Genomic DNA, 17,661 nt, shown 5'->3' with positions numbered 1-17,661 from the left:
GCAGTTCTGTCAATCAAACCCATGTATTGCATGCATTATGGAAGTAGGACAACAAACGGATATCTGTGAGCATGTGTGCAAAGAGACCATTCTTGGAAAGGTCTGGGCCAAACACGGTCAGGTTCTAGGACAGAGAAAGCCTTCCTCCAGGGTGGAATCCCGTTTAAGCAGTGTATTTCCATAAAACCCATCTGATATAGAACCCGGTTATGATGATGTGCCCATGTTTGTCCACTGTAGATGTGTCTGTGAAGATGGCTGTATTTTGCCTCTTTAAAATCTTCCAGTTTACTAAAAGAAAAAAAAAAGCCATCAGGTGAGCAATATCCCAAGTTCCACAGGAGCTGGTTTTATTTTCAAAAGGTTGAGAGCCATAAAACAAATATTAAGCTAAATTGCCATTGCTCATCTGCCTTCGTTTCCACCAGTAGGCCCTTCAGAGCATATAACGATTTCCTTATCAGAGCGTCCATGAACTGAATATCAATAGAAGCTGGCCTCCTAAAGACACCAACCTGCTGTGGCTTACAGCAGGATTGTCATCTTAGAGTTGTACCTCGTTAAATTTACCTTGACAAATTACCTCTGGTTTTTATTTTATTATTCATTGAGTCCCACATCCTGATTGCAGCTCTCTTCTCACTGTTCCTCCTGCAATTCGACTCTTAACTTTGGGGTAGACTACTCATGGAAAGCAAGATGGCTGCCCAAGCAAGGTAAGCACTTGGAAAGGTGACAAATTTAAGGATTTACCTAATTGTATCTTCTGTATTCGAATGCTACTTTATTTTAAGAATGAAAAAATACAATGTAGAGGTTGCATTATCTCAGTATACAATATAGTGTTCTTTGGATATTCTATTGATTCATCCTGAGGATCTGCTGAATGTAGGTCAGACTTTGAGAGATAATGTACGGTGAGCACATAAGCTGGACCTTGCCTGGCTAAGGCTGTTCTTCTAATGGCACAAAGACTAAAACGGCTCTGTCTTCAAAAATAAACCATCTAATCTGCTTCTAGAGGGTCTGAATCCTTTTTCCTATTCCTGAGAAAAACTGAGATAATAGTAACATGGCTGCTTTAAGGTAGAACCCGTATCCTGAGAATGGTTGGTATTCAGGCATTCTGGGTGATAGGACAGATTCTACCCTATGGCTGCTAAAGTGGTCCCAGTAAGAATATTTAGACCATGCGAATGGAACATACAGAGAAAAATGGCTCACGACATTGTGGGCTTACAACTTGTGACTATTAAAATAAACATGCATTAAAGGATTTGATAAATTAGCATGAAATCATATGATTGACAATATAGTAGTACACGCATAACATGCAAAATGAAGGAAGAAAAGACATCCTAAAGTAAATGTCACATAATGAACTGCACATTTTTTTAAAATAACAACTTAGATCAATGCTTAGTGTAGACCTATGCTTGCAGGACTTATAATAAGAATGCAATGGGCTATAATGCATTCGGCCTAGAGTCAGGTTCACCAAGTGGATAATACAGAAATTTTGACAGAAACACAAACAAAAGATTAAAAAGACAAAAAATATACAATCTGAAGTAAGTGGAAAATCAGTTGGATGGAGACAGCAGTATATTACCCTTATGTTTAGATTATGAAAAACATTTTGCATTCAGCTTAAAAGATCAGTAAACTAGATCAAGGCCAAAACCAAGTTAGGAGACAAAAATCCGTAGCATGAAAGCCAGGGCATAGTAAGAGGCCTTACTCAGCCCCCTCAACCTATGCTTGTGCCTAAATTAATTGTTGGATAGTTAACAGAGAGGTGTAGAGTATGTTCAGAGCCATCCATGTCACTCCAGCCCCGGGCATTGATGGGAAGGTTCACCCAATGTCCACAGGCCTCACTACCCAAATTCAGAGTATGGTCCCGAGAAGGTCATGGACTGCAACAGATCTCACAGTCCTGTGGACTGGGCTCAGGCTTACTAGCCCTTGTGTTCTCTGCCAAGGAGAGGGGCCCTGCAGTTGTTCAACACTAATCGAGGGAATCTGCTCAATCCACCAAATACTAAGGCTCTTCCAAAACCTTTGGTACAGAGCATCAAATGCATCTCAAACGCCATCTTCCCATTCTCATGCATACACCTCCTTTACAGGCTTAGTCACCTCATTTGTGTCAGCCATTTTAAAGAGAATGCGATTTAGCAAAAGGTATGAACGTGCTTGGTGGGGACCAGAATAACCCCCACCATTCCGGCAGAGGGGGAGTGCGGGCCTCGGTAGATTAGCTTTGACACCTAGGTAATCCCAATCAAAGAGATTGTCTCCTCCCCTCAAACGAACACACCATGCTGCAGAAACTGAAGGATACACCTACTCAGCAGCAGTAGCAGAGATCACTTGAACTCACAAGAAGGGTGCCTAGTGGGCATTAGACTGGAACAAGTAAGCCACGCTTGCTAGTCCAGGCAAATTGGCATTTTAGAGACTTTTGTCAAGGAGCTCATGTTTGCTGTGACTGTCTGGCATGGAGATCAAGTCCCGCCCTTGTATTATTATTTTAGATAGCCCATCCTTCGCAGAGCTAAATAACTTTCTCAATGAAACCAGGAAATTGCTAAGATCTCTCCACCAATCTCTGGTCCTCTATAACTATTTTTGTGGGTGCATATGTGCACATACAAGTGTATTGATTTCTCGTAGGGAGAAATGAAAGTCACCCACAAATGTGCTATTCACAAACTCTTATTATTTCCTATACAGGAGAAGCAAAGGAAGTCACTTGTGTCCTACTCACAAATCCCAAGGTTTCTGATGGCTTTTCACCTGTGACCTCATCTGATGACAAGAGAGAAACTGACAACCTTTTAAAAGACTGTGTAATTGATAGGGAAATTTGGGATTCTGCTAGTGTACCTACAATAGAGGACAAAACATTGCTAAAAAACTATAAAGCTTTCAATGATTAATATGCACTCACATATTCCATAAAATTTTAGCGTATTATAGGTGCCTCCCCTTGGTGGAAATGGGGGGTATGTTCCTTTAAAATTCCCTCCTCAAGTGATAGCCAATAGGGTATCCAGGTCAGCAAGAAGATCCACAGATAGCAACCAAAGGAATACTTCAAAGGCGGTTTATTCACTTGTAAAAAGGTATACAAATAAAAAAATTCATAAAAACAATATAAGTAAGAGATGCTGGTCCTACGCGTTTCGTCCTTATACAAAAAGGACTTCCTCAGGGACCTCTTTCAATAAGTAGCAGTTAACCGGTACATAAAATCAACAGCATCCTAAAAACGCTAACAATCAAAAGATCTTATATAGGGCTAATCCCTTCAAGTCAAATCTTGCAGTTTCAGTTCGTCGAAGTTCTCTCCTCAGGTGTGACCACTTTGCCGCGGTAAAGATGCCGGGTCCGTTCGAAAAAAATGTAGCCACTTCCGCATTCGTCATACGTTGCGCATGCGTCACGTGTTTGGTTATTCATCACATGATCGTCATGCGTTCCACGCTCGAGAAAAAACATGGCCGTGCGTTCCACAGCATGATAGCAGCCTTAAAGAGTCACTTTTCTTATACCTGATATTTGTACATTAATGACTGAAAATAGAAAACTGTTAGAAATCATCTTCTAATCATATAGAATATCATGATGGTAATAATATGTCCTCTCAGAAATAACCAACTGAAACATTATTGAAATGAATGAAAAACTTCCTATCTAAGCTGATCGTTCATAATATCTATTATAGCTTTGCAAGAAATGATAATTAATTATTAATAAATTCATATATTAGCAGTAATATTTTGATACATTAACATAGTGAACTAAGCCATTAAAGTGGCATAAAAAACATATCTCTATTGCAAATCCTTTTTGTGTAAAGTGACATGAATATTTATTTATATATTCATTTACGTATCCATATTGTGTAAAGTGGCATACGTGATTGAACACTCAATATTTATTCAATCCTGAATAAAGTGACAAATATTATACACTTTGACTGCAGAACCAGTATTACAGTGTTTTTATTATATTGTGTATTCATTTTAAAACCTTAATATCTTATCACTCAAATTAATTCAAAAAACAAACAATATCCATATCCACATCCACATTCAAACCCCTTGGGGTAAGAGTGTGTGATCTGTGAATCCAGTATGATTTTCTTTGTGCCAATCTTTTTTCTTTGTTACCCCCTCTCCAGTGGGGTTGAATTTGTTCTATCCCTATGCAGCGCAATCCCTTCAAACAAAAAAAATGGGCAACTATTACAATGGAGTGGGACTGAGTGGGTATCCATTTTTTTCTTTATATTATTTATGTGTTCCAGAAATCTTACTTTTAAACATCTTTTTGTGCGGCCAACATATTGGCTACCGCATGGACACTGAAGGAGATATACCACACAGGTCGAGCGGCAGCCAATCTCTGATTTGATAGAGAACTGTTTCCCTGTCACGAAACTGCTATATGATGTGACTTTGTCCGTATTCACTTGTAAACAGGCTTTACAGCTTTTACAACCCCTAGAACCTTTTAACCCATTTTTGTTACTTTTAAATCCATTTCTTAGGGCATAACTTGGTGCTAATAGATTCTTAAGGTTTTGTTTTTTCCTATAAATGATCTTTGGCCTTTTAGATAGATGTTCCCCCAAAATGGGATCCTCCAACAGTATTGGCCAATATTTATATAGACTCTTCTTTATTTTTGGATGGTCCACACTATATTGTGTGAAAAAAGCCTGTTTAAAATCTTCCCCTTTTTTCCTACTACTAGGACCGTCCATTAAAAGCACATTTCTATTTCTTTGGGACATCATATGAATTTCTCTCTCTCTCTGTTTTTGGTTATAACCTTTTTTGACCAACTTGTCAGCTATATGTTGGGCCTGTATCTGGAAATCCTTAGTATGTGAGCAGTTCCTTCTTACTCGTGTAAGTTGTCCCTTAGTAATGCCCTTCAACCAAGGTTGGTGGTGGCAACTACGTTTATGAACATAGCTGTTCCCATCGGTTGGTTTAAAGAAACATTTAGATTTAATCTCATTCCCCTCGCAAAATAAGGGGAGATCTAAGAAATTTATTTATCTGCGGTTCCATATTGGAGAAAGTTTTAAATTATATTCATTCTGGTTAAGGCGATCAACAAAAGTCATAAAATCGGAATCCGACCCCTTCCAAATGATGATCACGTCATCGATATACCGCCGCCATAGGACCAGGTTCACCACCCAGTCATGCCCCAGACGTACGCAGAGGTCCTCCCACCTGCGCATGTATATGTTGGCATAACTGGGGGCGAACCTGGTACCCATGGCGTTCCCCACCAACTGTAGATAAAAAGATTGATCAAAGAGGAAAAAAAAATATGTTCCTATATAAACTGGATACCCCACAAAATAAAAGATCTAAGACCAAGTGAGATGTCTTTATCCTGATTCAAGTAAAAGGCAACTGCCTCTAACCCGAGGTTGTGGCTAATGACCGTATACAATGAGGTTACATGCAATGTGGCCCAGCTGTAATTTTCCTGCCATTCCAAACTTTCAATTTCCTGTAAAAAAGATTTTGTGTCCTTTGTGTATGACCATGACATTTGGGCATATTTTTGTAAATAGGAATCTAAAAAAGCAGACAAATTGGCCGTAATTGATTCAATACCACTGATTATTGGGCGCCCTGGGGGGCTTGTTAGATTTTTGTGGATCTTTGGGATAAAATAAAAAATTGGAATAACCGGGTGAGGATTCCAAAGATAATCAAAATTTATTTTCGTAATGATGTTTTCATTTCTAGCCTCTTCTAAAAGGGTTTTTAATTCTATATTAAAAGTCTTAGAGGGATCAGTTTTGAGTTTTTTTTATAAGTTTTACCATCAGATAGAATGTTAAAAGCTTCTTGGCGGTAATATTGCTCTGACATAATAACTATTGCTCCCCCTTTGTCCGCTTCCTTTATAACAATATCCTCCCTTGAGGTCAAATCATTTAGTGCTGCTTGCTCCCCCTTAGTCTCTCAGTACAATTCTAGGAAGAGATTTCCTTCCGTTGATGCTAGGAAAAAACACCCAGTTAGAGGTAGGTCCCCTAAGATTGTTTCTCCAGAAAGAGAGAGGGATATTGTATACAAGAACCCAGAAAGGGGGGGGAAATCATCCTTTAAGGGAAGGATAGATAGGAACGACACTGATGTTGACAGTGACGTAACCCAACTCCCTTATAGAAGGGAAAACCTCTCTGGCACCTATGCACAGGTGGTGAGAAATAAGGAAGATAACAGAAAAGGTAATCTTTTGGAGATCAGGGAAAATGAAAATTTTCAAGAGAGATCAAGAGCCCCAAAGGAGAAAACTATTACCAACTACTTCCAGCCACGAGAGAAACGGTGGGATCACCCCAATCGCTTCTCCCATTTGTACAGGGAATCTCCACCAAAAAGAAAAAGAGCAGAGGATCAGGAGAGAAACCTAGGGAGAGATTAGAAATATCAGAGGATGAATTAAAAAGAGGGATTGTTAATCTGTCTGGAACTAATTTGACAGAACAAGAAATGCAGCTTTTAGAGAAGGGAATGAAATTCGCCCCTAATCAAGAGGCGGACGATTTTCTATTATATAGCGATCTTAAAAAGTTTATCAGATCCATGACAGTCACAAGACATTTTTTTGAAATTCCCCAATCCAATTGTAAACAAAGATGATAATGAGCTTAATGATATACAGGGAAAATTTAAGCCCAAGTCCAAATTTTTCCCTGTACACAGTAAAGGGTCCCATTTGGAGACTTTTGAAAACCTAGTTGAAAAAGATTTTGAAAAATGGGTAGGTAAGAGAAAAAGAAGAGGAGGAAACCAAGTACAAAATCTCACTAAGGGGGAGCAAGCAGCACTAAAAGATTTGACCTCAAGGGAGGATATTGTTATAAAGGAAGCGGACAAAGGGGGAGCAATAGTTATTATGTCAGAGCAATATTACCGCCAAGAAGCTTTTAACATTCTATCTGATGGTAAAACTTATAAAAAAAACTCAAAAATGATCCCTCTAAGACTTTTAATATAGAATTAAAAACCCTTTTAGAAGAGGCTAGAAATGAAAACATCATTACGAAAATAAATTTCGATTATCTTTGGAATCCTCACCCGGTTATTCCAATTTTTTATTTTATCCCAAAGATCCACAAAAATCTAACAAGCCCCCCAGGGCGCCCAATAATCAGTGGTATTGAATCAATTACGGCCAATTTGTCTGCTTTTTTAGATTCCTATTTACAAAAATATGCCCAAATGTCATGGTCATACACAAAGGACACAAAATCTTTTTTACAGGAAATTGAAAGTTTGGAATGGCAGGAAAATTACAGCTGGGCCACATTGCATGTAACCTCATTGTATACGGTCATTAGCCACAACCTCGGGTTAGAGGCAGTTGCCTTTTACTTGAATCAGGATAAAGACATCTCACTTGGTCTTAGATCTTTTATTTTGTGGGGTATCCAGTTTATATTGGAACATATTTTTTTTCCTCTTTGATCAATCTTTTTATCTACAGTTGGTGGGGAACGCCATGGGTACCAGGTTCGCCCCCAGTTATGCCAACATATACATGCGCAGGTGGGAGGACCTCTGCGTACGTCTGGGGCATGACTGGGTGGTGAACCTGGTCCTATGGCGGCGGTATATCGATGACGTGATCATCATTTGGAAGGGGTCGGATTCCGATTTTATGACTTTTGTTGATCACCTTAACCAGAATTAATATAATTTAAAACTTTCTCCAATATGGAACCGCAGAGAAATACATTTCTTAGATCTCCCCTTATTTTGCGAGGGGAATGAGATTAAATCTAAATGTTTCTTTAAACCAACCGATGGGAACAGCTATGTTCATAAACGTAGTTGCCACCACCAACCTTGGTTGAAGGGCATTACTAAGGGACAACTTACACGAGTAAGAAGGAACTGCTCACATACTAAGGATTTCCAGATACAGGCCCAACATATAGCTGACAAGTTGGTCAAAAAAGGTTATAACCAAAAACAGAGAGAGAGAGAAATTCATATGATGTCCCAAAGAAATAGAAATGTGCTTTTAATGGACGGTCCTAGTAGTAGGAAAAAAGGGGAAGATTTTAAACACGCTTTTTTTCACACAATATAGCGTGGACCATCCAAAAATAAAGAAGAGTCTATATAAATATTGGCCAATACTGTTGGAGGATCCCATTTTGGGGGAACATCTATCTAAAAGGCCAAAGATCATTTATAAGAAAAAACAAAACCTTAAGAATCTATTAGCACCAAGTTATGCCCTAAGAAATGGATTTAAAAGTAACAAAAATGGGTTAAAAGGTTCTAGGGGTTGTAAAAGCTGTAAAGCCTGTTAATGTATCAAAATATTACTGCTAATATATGAATTTATTAATAATTAATTATCATTTCTTGCAAAGCTATAATAGATATTATGAACGATCAGCTTAGATAGGAAGTTTTTCATTCATTTCAATAATGTTTCAGTTGGTTATTTCTGAGAGGACATATTATTACCATCATGATATTCTATATGATTAGAAGATGATTTCTAACAGTTTTCTATTTTCAGTCATTAATGTACAAATATCAGGTATAAGAAAAGTGACTCTTTAAGGCTGCTATCATGCTGTGGAACGCACGGCCATGTTTTTTCTCGAGCGTGGAACGCATGACGATCATGTGATGAATAACCAAACACGTGACGCATGCGCAACGTATGACGAATGCGGAAGTGGCTAAATTTTTTTCGAACGGACCCGGGATCTTTACTGCGGCAAAGTGGTCACACCTGAGGAGAGAACTTCGACGAACTGAAACTGCAAGATTTGACTTGAAGGGATTAGCCCTATATAAGATCTTTTGATTGTTAGCGTTTTTAGGATGCTGTTGATTTTATGTACCTGTTAACTGCTACTTATTGAAAGAGGTCCCTGAGGAAGTACTTTTTGTATAAGGACGAAACGCGTAGGACCAGCATCTCTTACTAATATTGTTTTTATGAATTTTTTTATTTGTATACCTTTTTACAAGTGAATAAACCGCCTTTGAAGTATTCCTTTGGTTGCTATCTGTGGATCTTCTTGCTGACCTGGATACCCTATTGGCTATCACTTGAGGAGGGAATTTTAAAGGAACATACCCCCCATTTCCACCAAGGGGAGGCACCTATAATACGCTAAAATTTTCTGGAATATGTGAGTGCATATTAATCATTGGAAGCTTTATAGTTTTTTAGCAATATTTGCACTGTTTTGTCCTCTATTGTAGGTACACTAGCAGAATCCAAAAATAACCATATAACAAGACTGTGTAATTGATAGGGTATCAGCTGGGAGATAACCTTGGGAAGCCGTGTACCTATCAGTTTAGTTTTCTTGTGTTTTATCACTTTGTTCACGGGTGTCCGCGTGTTTGTTAACCTTTTAAAAGAAAGACTTTTTTATTTATTTATTTTTAGAGAACCTTCTATAGTACCTGTGCCACATGTACTATAGGCGTCTATATGATAGGTGGCCTAGAAGGCACAGTATTTAGTATTTTAGCTTTGCGCTATTTAGGCAGTAGGTCACTTTATGCTCATTACAGCCAATAGGGTTATCAGATGTCCTTGAAAGCATGAAATAAAATATTACAGTGAGGCTTCATTCAGTACATATCAGGGGGTGACTGGTATTAAGCCGTTATAAAGCTTATCTTGGTAGCATAAGGAAGCATTCCCCCCTCCCTATAGAGGAAGATGTAGGTGGTCGAGGCACAGCTTCTATATGAATGGGAAAGAGTGTAAAATAAAATCCCATCTTTGAGTTATCTTGAATAAAGATCCCTCAAGAAGTGTACTGCTTTTAAAAAAATAAAAATAGAAAAGGAACACTTAGTTTAAAGAAGAAAAAAAACAAGTCAAAGTATTAGCTCTGTCACAATTGGACAAGGCTCAGATTTTCCACTCGCCAGTAGTGAATTACTATTTAGTCCTATCGAGTAGAAATTCAGCCCCGGCAATTGTGTCCTGGACCCTCATGGCTTGCAATGGTGAGTAACTCCTACTGCCTGCATGGTAGTGTAGGACTTGACATTCCTGCCCCAGGACACGTAAATAGAAGTAAAATGATCGACTCCCATGAAAGTAAGGTATGTCTGTAAAAATAAATAAAAAAGCGTTTGCTACGGTGATCACCACCACTAGAGGGCCCACTTGAAAAAAAAAAATAAGTGTTAAATGTACAGATTTTTTTTTTTTTTTTTTACTAATGTGAGCAGTGTAAGAAATGTAAAGTGAATTTCAAATTTAAGACCAAAATAGGGGAAATGAAAGAATATTGCAGAACATGTAATGAAATTGTATTTTTTTTTCATGGATTCAATGTTACCGTTTAGGTCTGTTATACAAGATCAAACCATTACTTACTAGCTTGATGTTATTGGTTAATACTGTAGGATTTTCTGATAGTGTATGTTTATATTATAAATACGTGTGTGCGTGTGCGCGCACGCACGCACACACACACACACACACGCACACACACACACACACACACACACACACACACACACGGAAAAAAGAAAGTGCACCCTCTTTGAATTCTAGTTTTACATATCAGGACATATCCATATCCGATCTTAAAATTAAATACAACCTCAGATGAACACATAAATAATGGCACAGTGTAATATGTTAACTAAAATAAAACAAAAACTTAGAATGTGTCAAAAACTAAGTACACCTTGTCTTTCAACAGCTAGTTATTATTGAGCAGCAATAACGTGAATCATTTTCTGTAGGCGTATCAGTCTCTCATATCATTGTGGAGGAATTATTGCCCATTCTTCTTTACAACGTTGCTTCAGTTCATTGAGGTTTGCTGGCACTGGTTTACGCACAGCTCTCGTAAGGTCCCACCACAGCATTTCAATTGGGTTGAGGTCTGGACTTTGACTGGGCCATTGAAACACCTGGTTTCTTTTTATTTTAAGCCATTCTGTTGTAGATTTGCTGGTGTGCTCAGGATGATTGTCCTTTTGCATGATCCAATTTCGGCCAATCTTTAGCGATCGGACAGAGGTCTTCACATTTCACTCTACAATCATTATACAGACTAAGTTCAATTGCTGCAAGGTTCCCAGGTCCTGTGGCTGCAAAACAAGCCCAAATAATCACACCACCACGCTTGATGGTTGGTATGAGGAGTTTGTGTTGATATGCTGAGTTTGGCCATAAAACACAGCTCCACATTTGGCAAAAACCAAACATCTCCACTATGGTCTTGTCTGTCCAAAGGATATTGTTACAAAACTCTTGTAGTTTGCTCAACTTTGCAAATCTAAGCCATGTTCCTTTTAGATAGAGGCTTTCTCCTGGTAACCCTTCCAAACAAACCATACTTGTCCAGTCTTTTTCTAGTTGTACTTTCATGGACTTTAACATTTAACATGCTGAGGCCGGTTTGTCGGAGATGTAACTCTTGGGTTATTTGCAATTTCTCTGAGCATGGAACGGTCTGATCTTGGGGTGAATTTGCTGGGAAGATTGCAACCATCTTAAATGTTTTCCACTTTTGAATAATCTCTCACTGTACAATGATGGACTTTGAATTTTTTGAAAATGGCCTTATAACCCTTTCCAGAATAATTGCTTCTCTGAGATCATTGCGGACATCTTTCCTCCTTGCCATTGTGTTAAAACATCTGAATGTTCCAGACCAAAAAACTGCTAAAAATTTCGGCTTATAGAGGTAGTTACACTTGCGGACTACCAATTAATAAAGGGCATTTGATTAACAGCACTTGTCTGCTATTTAGCCACTTAATTCATTTGAAAGCAGTAAGGGTGTACTTTGTTTTCATACATGGCTTCTCCATTTTGGCTTTATTTTCTTAAATAAATCATGACACGGAGTAATATGTCAGGTGTTATTCATCTGAGGTTGTATTTACTGGATTTTAAGACCTGCTAAGGAATAGATTATTGTTATGTCCTTATATGTAAACCCATAGAATTCAAAGGGGGTATTACTGTGTAAACACACACATACATATATATTTAAAATAAAAAGTCTTTGTGCAGCCAGTGTAGATAGTATGACATAAGCAGAAAAGGAGCGCTGTTAAGTCTTTGAAAAAAACCACTCGTGTTTAATACAGTATTCTATAAAACGAATTAATTTGTGATTAATCTAGGTTTCGACCCACTCAGGTCTTTTTCAAGATCGGGTCAGAGGGAACTATAGTGTAGAGCAGGGGTAGGCAACCTATGACACATGTGCCATGCATGGCACTTCAGGTGCTTTTGCACAGCACTCAAGGCTGCTAGAGCCAAAACAGGTGCTGGCCTATCTGGAGTTACAGTGGAACTTCAGATATCTGCTAGTGCAAAAAGGTGGTGAGGGACAATCCTCAATTTATGGATTACAGCACTTAGAGGAAGTGATCTCAAATCCCTTCCTCCCAGCACCTGTGAACAGGAATCCGCACTAGAGTAGAGCAGCCCACAGCAGCAATCACAGCTCCTGCCCCTTAACCTGTACCTGACCAGTTCTTGCTAAACCCCAGGGAAGCCACTCACACCCCAGACAGTCCCCACACGTACACAACCCAAACAATATGACATATCCACACCCACAATTCCATAAACAGCTCCCATACACATCCCACATTCACAGGTATCATACACAATACCACAAACTTCTCGTGATTGTATACAATATAGCAGCCCACATACACACAAATACAACGCTACAAAACAACTGCAACACCTATCAATAAGCCAAGCACAATATGGCTATATACATAGCTCATTTAAAAAAAAAAATAGGACTGGCACACCAAGGAACCAACATTTTATTTTGGCACAGTACTACTGAAAGGTTACCTACCACTGGTGTAGGGAATACAACATTACTATTGCCATGCTGTTTAAAGGGATTCTATTGTGTAAGGAATACAGAGGAGTTAGCATTTCAAGGAGTGCGGTACTTTTGGGGATTATGGATATGTAAATCTAATTATGTCTTATCTATATGACAGATTACACAAAACACAAGTCCTTTCAAAAATTAATCTTTTAATGTAAATCAAAACTAACAATTCTGGCAAAAATACATATTTGCAGAGATGGTCAAAATATTTAGTGCAGCCAAATCTAAGCTATAAACCAGACTGACTCGAGCAAAGCTTTCAATGCCCTGGGAAGGAACAGGTCATAGAAGGTGGATGGAACAAGAAGTCTAACTCCATTACTGTAAAGTAGATTGGAGCATGTGGATTGCTAGCAGTAAGGAGTTATACATTCTGCTGTCATACAAAGGACGGGTCTGGAATATCTCCAGTAATTTGGCACTTTCAGTAACAATGCAGGTTTGTGCATATATAAACTGCTTCAATCCTCTCTGAAGGAGACATTTCCCCCTGTTTTAACCAGGCTGAAGTTGCATTACTTTATTATCCTAGAAAATTCAAAACAGTTATTTGTAATAAAAAAAATAAAGCAATGAGAGAATACAAAATCTATGCTTTCAGGATTAGCTTATCTTCCAAATAAACAGACGACAATGGTCTCCCAAGTCCCATAGTAGCAACCTTTGGAATTCTACCCGGAAGCTCTGCTAATACTAGTAGAAATTACAAAAGATTACGGTGTGTGTAACATTACCATCCAAACCTACATAAGAAAAAACAAAAAACACTGCAATAAGCCTGTATCCCCGATTACCACAAAACGTATTAATTTGTACCCTCGTTGTTCTCTCCCCCTCCATGTGAAGCCAATAAATTATAAACCCAATTAATCTAGTCCCTTACAATGCTGTAACGATCAATAGCAAGTAGATTATCTCTTTCTTGATCACAAACATAACGTCACCAAGTATGTGATATCTGTGACTGTATTAAGTGCTATTTAATGGCATGGCACATACTGTCCAGCAATAGTCTATTAGATTCATAACTGCTTACGGCATACTAAACCTTGTACATGTTAACAGGAGTGATTTTCAGACAGCCGCAAGCTTGTTACAGTGGAATTGATGTGGGTCTTTTGATTAGGCCAACGTTTCTCACAATTAAAAGTTAAAAAGCAAAATTCTCAGTCTTCTAAATTGTTGCCGATAGGATATCAAACTGTATCTTCTCGTTCCAGAACAAATAGATTTGCAGTGTAAGGTCTCTGACTTTATAATTTAGATGTGTAAAAATGGAGGAATATAGAAATATATAATTAGCAAGTCAAGCAATATGGTTCGATTTTTAGGTTTTAATTTTTGTGCGTTTGAACCATGCATTTAAGAAATTGGTTTTTAGAGGCTCTTGTAATCCTCACCCTAGCAACTCACAACTCCTCGGATTAAAATCTATAAACCATTTTGGTTGTGATCCCACCTAGTACCAAAGGACATTAATGTTCAGAGTCCACGGAGGAAATATACAGATTGTTGGTTCTAGAGTATGTTAAAGTAAGCATCATATCTGTTCAGTCATCGAAACCAGTTGTTTATTTCAAAATAAGGTACAAAATGACAATGCAAAAAAAATTAAGAGTCCTATATTTAGCAATGTTCTCCCTCAACCTCCAAGGGTTTCCTTACCCAAGACAAAAAAAAAATAGCTTCTAAAATCATTTAAATCGAGAGCCCACTGTGATTAGACTGATCGCTCCAAAATCAGTTTCACTGTACAAAAAGCATTTAATTTGATTAGACAAAATCAAAGATGATTACAGAAAACTGAAGTGCACTGCAGTTGTAGCTTACATAAAGTAAAAGCAAAATCTCTCCACCACGTTGCAGAGCAGTCTCCTTACTTTACTGTAGCGTTCAAACAGCATCACTTTACATCTTTCTACAGCGGTCAGTGTATCTCCACATTTCGCCTCTCCTCTCAGAGCTAAAGATTTCATCATCATCTTATAGTCTTTAAAACGCCCAGTTCTCCTGCTCACTTACAATTTACAATCTAGGATTTCCAAGCCCATCTTAAGCCACGAGAAAAAAAAAAAGTCACTGGAGATACAAAAAAAAAGTCCAAATAAGGGGCCATTTTCAGCAACAAGGGTTGTTGTACCTGTGGCTAGAGGGACCCCCGAGCTTTATATACTTTTTTACTAGGATTAACAGACAAGAGACATCTGGAATAAGGTTAAATGGACGAGAAGTTATGGTTTCTTGTCTTCCCTTCCCTTCCAATAATTCCTGTAGATCTCCTCAAACATGTTCTTGCAAGGAATCTGAGCCTTTAGCTTGGAGCAGATGAGGAAGGAGCCTCCCATCTTGCGATGCAGAGAGTATGTTTCCTCTGGTGGTGGGATGAGCCGATGTTTTAACATGACCGGTATCAGACCGTGGATCCGCTCTGTGGTACTCTGGCAACCAAAATTGAATGGAGTATCTGAAGCAAAGGCTTCACCCAGAATCAAAACCGCTTCTAGGTGTGCATTTTCCATTGCCTGCCGTGCAAAAAAAATAAACAAACATTTACAAACAATTGCAGTCTGCTCGTGTATAGCACCAACAAAAAAACACGCACTTTATACTTTGTTAAATGGAATATAAACAGGCTAAATATTTATTTTCACCAGCAAAGAATGAACCGAATGATTGTGGGAATCTGTGTGTATGTATGTATATATATATTAGTACCACACAAACAGCGCTGTAATCAATATTTAATGTTTATGGGAATGGAAAAGTTCACATTTGGAATGGATATCACAAAGACTGAATCCGTTTCTAACAGCCACATCCTTTAAAGAGACCCCTACCTTGGATTCATAACCAGTCAGGAAATTCATTTCAATGGACTTTCTTAACAGCTTCTCCCGGTCTCTGTCAGCAGCAGCCCTGATTACCTATAAAACAGAAGCATAGAAGAACAATCAAGAAGGAAACAATAAGTTAGACAAACATGTTTGTAGAAAGGGTGATCTAGATGAACACCTGGGCTAGGAAATTATTCATTCTGGGTATTTAAAGGTGACCAACAACAGACAAGGCACCGTGTTTAAATATAGTAAGCAAAGGAACATTAAAAGTGCACTCCTGGCCATTACCAAAAGCACTTGGTGTCTGATATATCAGAAAAACATCTCACCTCAATGTACATGTCAGTGAAATGCTCATCAAAGCCTCTTGTTGCTCCAAAGTCCAACAAAGCAACCTAGTGAGACATGAACAAAATAATAAATCTGTTAACGGACCTGCTTGGGACAATTAAATACACTTGCACATAAGCCAATTCAATAATATTTAGCTAACAAAATATATGTATTGCATAAATGAAGATCAAATGATAGAGTGACCAAAGATCTGGGCTTGACAATGATTGACCAATGCAGCTTTCTCATATTGTGTATTTAAATGTCAGACAAAGCCATGAATTTACACAACCTAACACAAGGACTAAGAGTTACCTTATGAAGTTGTGGGTCATAAAAGAAGTTGGACCAGTTTGGGTCAGTCTGCATGAATCTGAACTCAAACAGCTCTCGCAGACACAGGAGTAGGATATTGGAGCAGATCTGGGGAAAGGAAAAAAAACAAAACAAATATTTTAAACTAAAACAGGCTATTGAAAAATGGAAAGAGAAAAATCAGCGCTAGGTTGCCAAACAAGAAAATAATAGTACGGCTGCAATCCTTAAAGGGGAGTGCCCTATAATCCCCTAATGGTAAGAAATGATGCAAAATAGAACAAAATAAGGTTGCGCCTAAAATATACAGTAAAACATAGTGTATATGAAAAGAAATATAAAATACAATTTAATATCAAATATTAAATTAAATATAAATGGATAATTGGCAATAGTCCAAAACACTTATCATAAGTCCGTAATGGTAGATGCCATGTATAAAAACAGGGATCCTGAGGCGTAAAATGAGGTGTGTCTTCACAATTGTGTGCTTGCAATCCAGTGAAGTAATATGTGGAGAAAAAGACAAGAGGAACTCCAATGGCACAGTATATAGATGAATAAAATGGTATATAAAATAGAATAAAAGTAGTCTTACTCACATTTTTCAAAGCTAAAACCTACCACGTGCGTTATATCAGAGCTAGGTTTTAGCTCTGAAAAATGTGATTAAGACTATTTTTATATACCATTTTATTCATCTATATACTGTGCCATTGGAGTTCCTCTTGTCTTTTTCTCCACATATTACTTCACTGGATTGCAAGTACACAATTGTGAAGACACACCTCATTTTACGCCTCAGGATCCCTGTTTTTATACATGGCATCTACCATTACGGACTTATGATAAGTGTTTTGGACTATTGCCAATTATCCATTTATATTTCATTTAATATTAAATTGTATTATTTTATATTTCTTTTTATATACACTCTTATATGTTTTACTGTATATTTTAGGCGCAACCTTATTTTGTTCTATTTTGTATCATTTAAAACAGGCTATTAACTAGGCAAATGTAACACTCATATGGAGCAGTTCCCTTTACTGCACAGTAAGGTCAGTAGGAGATAGTAAGTCTGTAGCGGTTACACCGTGTAGCAGAGGGGTTTCAACCACTGGAGGGTGTCCTTTTTCCCCGATCAGTGAGGAGGATTCCCAGCATCCAGTCGTGATCCAAGTGAAGAAGCTCTTACAAGAGCTAGCGTGAATAGCTGTATAGCGGTTAAACCCCAATAAGAGACAG

At 38.1% G+C, this 17,661-nt stretch overlaps 1 protein-coding gene across 1 annotated transcript in view; it reads right to left on the bottom strand.

Moving 5' to 3' along the window:
* Window positions 1-13,075: 13,075 nt before the first annotated feature.
* COQ8A (coenzyme Q8A) overlaps window positions 13,076-17,661 on the bottom strand; it is a 68,748-nt gene continuing 64,162 nt past the window's right edge. Inside the window, exons 12-15 of the mRNA XM_063444055.1 lie at window positions 16,414-16,521; window positions 16,095-16,160; window positions 15,766-15,852; window positions 13,076-15,450 (exon numbers count right to left, since the gene is read on the bottom strand). Of these exons, the coding sequence (XP_063300125.1) occupies window positions 15,160-15,450; window positions 15,766-15,852; window positions 16,095-16,160; window positions 16,414-16,521 (552 nt within the window). The 3' untranslated portion in view covers window positions 13,076-15,159. The remainder of the gene's footprint in view (window positions 15,451-15,765; window positions 15,853-16,094; window positions 16,161-16,413; window positions 16,522-17,661) is intronic.

This window comes from Pelobates fuscus, chromosome 2 (genome assembly GCF_036172605.1).
Source record: "Pelobates fuscus isolate aPelFus1 chromosome 2, aPelFus1.pri, whole genome shotgun sequence".
NCBI classification, from domain to species: domain Eukaryota; kingdom Metazoa; phylum Chordata; class Amphibia; order Anura; family Pelobatidae; genus Pelobates; species Pelobates fuscus.
The sequence above is the reverse complement of the archived record's forward strand: the minus strand, read 5'-3'. Positions and strand labels throughout refer to the sequence as shown.